Source organism: Callionymus lyra, chromosome 11, assembly GCF_982586985.1.
Source record: "Callionymus lyra chromosome 11, fCalLyr1.hap1.1, whole genome shotgun sequence".
NCBI lineage: Eukaryota > Metazoa > Chordata > Actinopteri > Syngnathiformes > Callionymidae > Callionymus > Callionymus lyra.
Window position 1 is genome coordinate 10819852 of NC_141828.1, and position 6754 is coordinate 10826605.

At 36.0% G+C, this 6754-nt stretch overlaps 1 protein-coding gene across 1 annotated transcript; it reads right to left on the bottom strand.

Annotated features, from left to right (window-relative positions):
* Nucleotides 1-3511: 3511 nt before the first annotated feature.
* spmip7 (sperm microtubule inner protein 7) lies at nt 3512-5047 on the bottom strand. The gene is made up of 4 exons (XM_087802047.1): nt 4909-5047; nt 4774-4815; nt 3663-3770; nt 3512-3604 (listed from the first exon to the last, which is right to left on the bottom strand). The coding sequence occupies exons 1-4, from the start codon at nt 4995-4997 to the stop codon at nt 3535-3537; spliced, it is 309 nt and encodes a 102-aa protein (XP_087658173.1). The 5' UTR covers nt 4998-5047; the 3' UTR covers nt 3512-3534.
* Nucleotides 5048-6754: the final 1707 nt, after the last annotated feature.

Below are 6754 nucleotides of genomic sequence, written 5' to 3' on the forward strand. Positions count from 1 at the left end.
AACCCTTAATTGGTTTCAACACCTTAATAAGTCAAAGACGTTCAACACTGATAATCACATTAAATAGTCCAGTTATTCTAAAAAAAAAAGTCAATTGCAAAAGAAGAAAAAAAAAAAACCCTCCCTTTCTTTAGGAATGTATTATGCTGCGAGGATGTCTGGGTAAATTAACTTCCCCTCTGCACACTAAAGCATCAATTTCCTTATGGTAATTATCTGCTGGAATAGACGTGTCACTAGAAGGAGTCAGGCATGCTTGACATTTAGCCTTTTTATGGGGGAGTCAAAATTAAGATGAGGAAAATAAATTAATCTGCGGCTCAGGCAGGCAGCGAGAGATCCTGGAGGATAGCGGCGAATCAATTATGATGTTTGTGCGGCTGCTTCTTGAAAAGAATCCGGTGATGAGATTCAGACCACCGGCTGGAAAATCAGTGAAGGAGGAAGGTTTTTGACAAATGCACTTATGATTGTCAGAAGATGAGCTCTTAGACATGAGAGAAACTTTAGGAGCTGCTGCGTCTACTCTATTCTTCAGGGGTTTATCCTAATTTGTTTTCTTTCATTTTGCCTTTAAATTATCTTTTTTTTTATCTCACAAATTCACAAAATTGATCGTAGATACAACAATACTACTGTCTTCAGTCACTACAAAAAAAAAAGATTTGTCCTTATCTATTTTTAAATGTTGGATTGAATAATTGAATACAAAAAATTCTAATATTCTCACAATGAATAAAATGATTTTTTAAGAATATATTTTAAAATATATATATATATATATATATATATATACATATTTTGTTTGTATCCTTTTAAATTAAATATAAAAATATTCCTAAAATTCGATTATAGATTATATAATATTATATCGACCTTTTTATATTCAATTTAAAATGCTATAAATTGAAAAAAGAAAATGACATGAAACGTAAAAAAAAACCCTATTTATTTTGAAAATATTTCTATATTTAATAATTATTAAAATGGGAAGTTTTCTGAATAATTGAATTATAATTATAACTCAATAGTTCCTAAATTCCTAAAAGGGTTGTTTTAATTTATTAATTAATATTTGATTTAAACCATTTCTGTATCAAAAGGTCGAATTTCCTTTTTATTTAATAATTTAATTCAATAATTTGTATATTAAAAGGTTGAATGGCTCTGTTCAACAAACTTGATCTCGACTCCAACCTGGAGAACCATGGTCTCAAACTTACAGGAGCTGAAAAAAAAACCGACTTCCTGTTTGGTTACATAACAGTGCATTGATTTACAGTTAAAATGGTAAAATCAGAAATAAATAAATCGTAGGTTATTTTTTTGACATACAGTGTTTTCTTTTCATTCTTAATGTTTATCAACACATGTACACACATTAGAGAGTAGGAAAGCACTTCACTAAATGAGATAGAAGCGGATAACCTGGATAAGTATATTCAAGTGTACTATGAGGATAATTACTTTAAACTAAAATTGAAGAAGTGTAGTTTAACTTTATTTTGACATACTATAATTCGTATTGTACACTGATCACCTCGGGGAACTCTTTTATTGTGGTGATCCATAAGTAAACTGTGTTATAAACTGGATTATGGGAGTGGTTGTTATTGTTAGATACACACATTTGCTTTCAGGTATAATCTTGATTATACTGTACATATACAGGTGTATGATCAATTAGTGTTGGAGTTCAGGTTCATAGCAAATAGTATGTGAACCCAGTTGTAACCGTTATGTACATTAAAGACACAAAAAAGACAAACATTTAACCTTTTTAATTGATCAAGTTTGAGTCCCTTTATAACACGATTTGTCAATTGTGTTATAAAGGTACATGTAAATAACACAATTTGAAAACCTGACTGTGTATAGGTAGTACATGGGTGGTATAGAAATAAGTAAATGAAAGTATACTTCTGTAAATTAAACTATAGACTTGGAGTGTTTAATTTGTACACTGGTAGTTTAAAGATGAGTACTTTAACTATCCTTTGTAACCTAAACTATAGACTCTGAGTATATACCTTGTACTCTGGTAGTATAGAGAGGAGTATACCTAAAGTATACTTCTGTAAACTAAACTATAGACTTGGAGTGTTTAACTAGTACACTGGTAGTATAGAGAGGGGCATACTTAAAGTATACTTCTGTAAACTGAACTATAGACTCTAAGTGTATTGTATACCTCTATGTGTAGTATATAAATTAGTTTACTTGAAAATATACTTCTATAAATTAAACTATAGACTTTGAGTGTATACCTAGTTCATGTGTGGTATATAAATGAGTTTGGTCTCGAAAATCGCTATATAAATATATATATATATATATATATATATATATATATATTTTACTTGAAAAGTATACTTCTATAAATTAAACTATAGACTCTGAGTGTATACTTAGTACATGTGTGGTATATAAATGAGTTTACTTGAAAGTATACTTCTATTAACATAAAATGTTACAATTTAGTCTGGAAAAGTATCAAATTTGTATACTTTAGTACACTATCAAGTACATTTTCCATAGTATACTCACTATACCTTAAGTGTGCTTGATAAAATAACTTCAAGTATACTTTTTTTTGGTAAAGGGGAAATCTCTCATTATTCTGACACACAAAGAAGACTCTCAGAAGTGCCTGGTTTCAGGCCTTGATGCGCAGCGAGGGGTTGCAGGGACCTGAGGTGGTCACCATCCTGGACAGAGGTCCCACCGCTCGCTGCTCTGGATTCAGAACATCTGGAGAAACCTGCTCCAAAAAGACGGTAGAGTTCTGGGGCCCGACCAGGAAACAGGTTCTCAACAGTCAGGAGAGTTAAAGAGCTTTATTTTTTTTATTGATACAGTTTTTGGTTTCGCGGAGAGATCATAGTTCAGTCATAGAAGAAAATATAACAACATGATGGAACTTCTATCGTTTATTACTATTTAATGTAAATTCTCTGAGCAACGTGTTTTCAAGAGCGCGTTAGACTGACACCTAGCGTTCACATGTGATAACAAGTACAGGCATTTCTAAAGATGAAATACATTTTAACTCAAGTGGATCATTAAATACACCATTAACAGTACATCAGCTAAATATTTTAATATTTACATATGATTTCCCAAATAAGGATTTTATTTCTTTTCACCTCACTGTATTATCTTGATCTTTAAAGTATATACTTTTTTGAGTAAGCGCTTTGTCACCCTGGTCTGGAAAAGCGCTATATAAATAAATATTACTTACTTACTTACTTACTTACTGAGCAAGAATAACTTTAATCTGATAATAAAGAAAAGTGAGATGTGTACTTAAAATAAAAGGACAATTGTTTCAACAAAATGCAAAAATAATTATACAAAATGTTAAGTAAATGGTGGCACAAATAATAAAATAACAATAATTCATTCTTTTATCACAATTCAAGCTATTATTTGACCTCTGTTTGGACAGGGGGAGGAAACCAGAGTGCCCGGAGTAAACCCACTCTTGCACAGATGAAGATCATTAATCGATCAGTTGATGGTCTTTTAGACTCACCTGGACTCAGCAGGTAACGCTGTCACAGTCGCCCATCCTGTGTTGCGGGAGATGCTGGTCCAATTACTGTGATTAAAAGGTGATAAATAAGTGTGTGTCCACGTGTGTGTTGAAGAAGTCGTACCCTGACAGGTCCGTGGGCCGCGGCACGACGCTTCTCTTCACCGTCAGCGGTCGGAAATCCACCTTCGCGTCGTCGATGTCGGTCAAGTTTCTGGAGCCGACGACTCCGCTGTAGAGAATATTCACATTCATCCTTAGAGAAAACTTGTATTTCTTGTATTTAATCTCCAAGTTCGTGTCGCCCTGGTGTCTAGCATCATGTGGTTCAGTGGTGGGAAATTAAAGTTGGCCCTCAGGGGCCACATTTACACGGTTACTGGTGTTAGGGACCAACAAGCAAACATAAAAGAGTGAAAAACAAGCCTAAATATAAGGGTCACGCAGACATAAAAGGAAATTTACAAAAAAATATATTAAAGAGATGAACTAGTACTGAATGATGTAAAAATGGTGTCATTTTTCATTAAAAACAGAAAATAGTGGAGAGACCGCCATCTTGTGGACTCTGAAAGTAATGACACTGCTTCATGAAGCTTCATCAGACCATCACTACAGTAAACAAATATGGTTGTGGTATCCCTTGTGTTGTCTCTGGGTCAAGGTAAACGGCCTCCCTGGCTTCAGTAAATACATATACAATGGTGGATGTCGTTCACCTTGACCCAGAGACAACACAATGGATACCACTAACACATTTGTTTTCGGGCCTCCGGGTCACCTTGACCTTGATATATAACAAGGGCTGAGGGCACCTCCTGCATTGCTGCTCCATCCATCCATCCATCCATCCATCCATCCATCCATCCATCCATCCATCCTGATCCATCCATCCATCCATCCATCCATCCATCCATCCATCCATCCATCCATCCATCCATCCATCCATCCATCCATCCATCCATCCATCCATCCATCCATCCATCCATCCATCCATCCATCCACATTTGAATTTATATAAAGAATTACTTTAAAATCTAATATCAAATGCTGCCTAATTTTTGCTTGATGGCCCCTCACAACATGTTGGCGCCTGAGGAAATTGCCTGTTCTAGTAGCTGTTGTGATGAGGATCAGCTCCTCCAAGTCATTGTAAAAAGTGAGCGAAGGCCGGAGCGTGACCTTGATGGACGACCCAAGGTGTCGAGTGGTACAAGACCATCCGACGTACTCACGTGAAGAGCGGGATTTGACCCGAGCGTGGACATGGACTGCAGCTGACGAGGAAACAAACAGACACATTTGAAACATAAATTCAACCGTCTGTGTCTTTGATTCTTCAGATTCTCAGCGTCTTTGTTCAAACTCACAAGGTTATCGGTTTCCTGGCGTCGTGTCTCGTCCTCAGCTGCCGTCTGCTCCACTCTCCTCCGACACCCTGAGAAGAACCAGCCTTCATTCCTCCATCCTCTCACAGGTAGAAGGACCACGACTGTCAATCATGCCGACAGTAACGGCTCTCAGGTAATGACGAAGAAGATGAGAGACGCCCGGGGGTTCCTAAAAGCCTCTATTTACATCAGTCAAATCTGTTGTTCCTCTTTCCAGAACAAACAGTGATCAATTATTTAAACCCCTGCAGCTGGAGGGAAAGGGGAAGTGAGATGCGGATCTGTTTCATTTTGGAACAGCTCACCTGCCACGGCTCAGGTCGACGGTTGTAGCGGGCGGGGGAGCGACGCTGCTCCGGGAGAGGGCCTCTCTCCGGGGACAACACCGGGGCCCGTGGAGGGAAGATGGAATCCAAGGGAACCTCCTCGTAGCTCCTGTGCCATTGATTAGAGAAGTCATTATAATTCCAATTATTTTTGAATTCATCTCCAGCATCGGCAGCCAAACACAACTTCCCTCTGATGGCGGCTCTGGAGACTTGGATCCATCTTCTCTCCAAATTAAACTGGAAACTCTGAAGATGATTGAAGTCCAAAGCTATTTAGTTTATAGCTAAAACACGAGAGGATTTCTACTTTATACCATGTTCCTTCAGTATTTAAATCCTACTAGAAAGAGTTGATTCTTTTTTCATGTAATAACAATATTAAAAACACCGTTTAGTAAACGGCGTTTACCACTTTAGATAAACTCTTTACTGACACCCTCAGGTCAGTTGTGATATTTTTCCTCATACAAAAAAAACATGTATTATTTAAATTACAAGTAAACTAAATGATTGTTTTTCAAAAATTATGTTTAGACAGTTTTCATGGAATAATAAAAATAAATACAATTAAAATGTTTTATGTTCAGATGCATTTTAAATAGAATAATAAACAAACTTCAGTACAGCCACAAATTGCTGGACGTAAAAATAAATGAAAATGAAGGTGATACGGTTGAAAATGACACAAAACTGTATTTCCGAAAAAAAAAGAAGATTTTTCGTTGTATAAATAAAATAAGAGACGTGGAAGAAAAATCAATGTGGATATAAAACAAAAATGAAATAAAGTAATGAAATAAGTTAATAATTAATGATATTACTGTTTATTTTGTTGTTGTTTTATTATTCTTTGTGTTTTAATAAATCGAATTAATGTATATTTGTTTCTCAATATTTAAGTAGAGAGAAGATTAAATCTCAAATAAAGCCACGATGGAACAATGCTGGAGGAGATTCTTACGCTGGAATGTTGTTTTTGTTCTGACCTCTGAGTAGCCGAGGTGAGTCTGAGGCGCTCCAGTCTCCGTGATTGGTCGGTCCACGGCCTGAGGTCAGGAGAGATGTCAGCCTTAAGGAATGAAAGTTAAAATAAAAAAATATATATATTTCAAGGTTACATTGTAAAGTCAAAAGTTGTTTGTTCTGAACCCGAAATGAATTTACAGCAAATCTACTTTCTATCTTTCATCAAATGTCTGTTTTAAAAAACTTATTTCTATGACATTTTCTTTTGGTTCTGAATGACCATCTGGATCCAGGTATCATTTAAAGGTTGTTACTGGCTCCTGCGAGTTCCTAACTATTGTCTTATGCCTGGGTCAAGGTGACCCGGAGGCCCGAAAACAATTGTGTTTGTTGTTAACCCAGTAGCAACACAAGGGATACCTCAAATACATTTGTTTTCAGGCCTCGGGGTCACGTTGACCCAGGGATAACAACAAGGGTTAAAAGCTGCAATCATAGATATTTCAAATGCTCAAAAATGTTTTAGAATA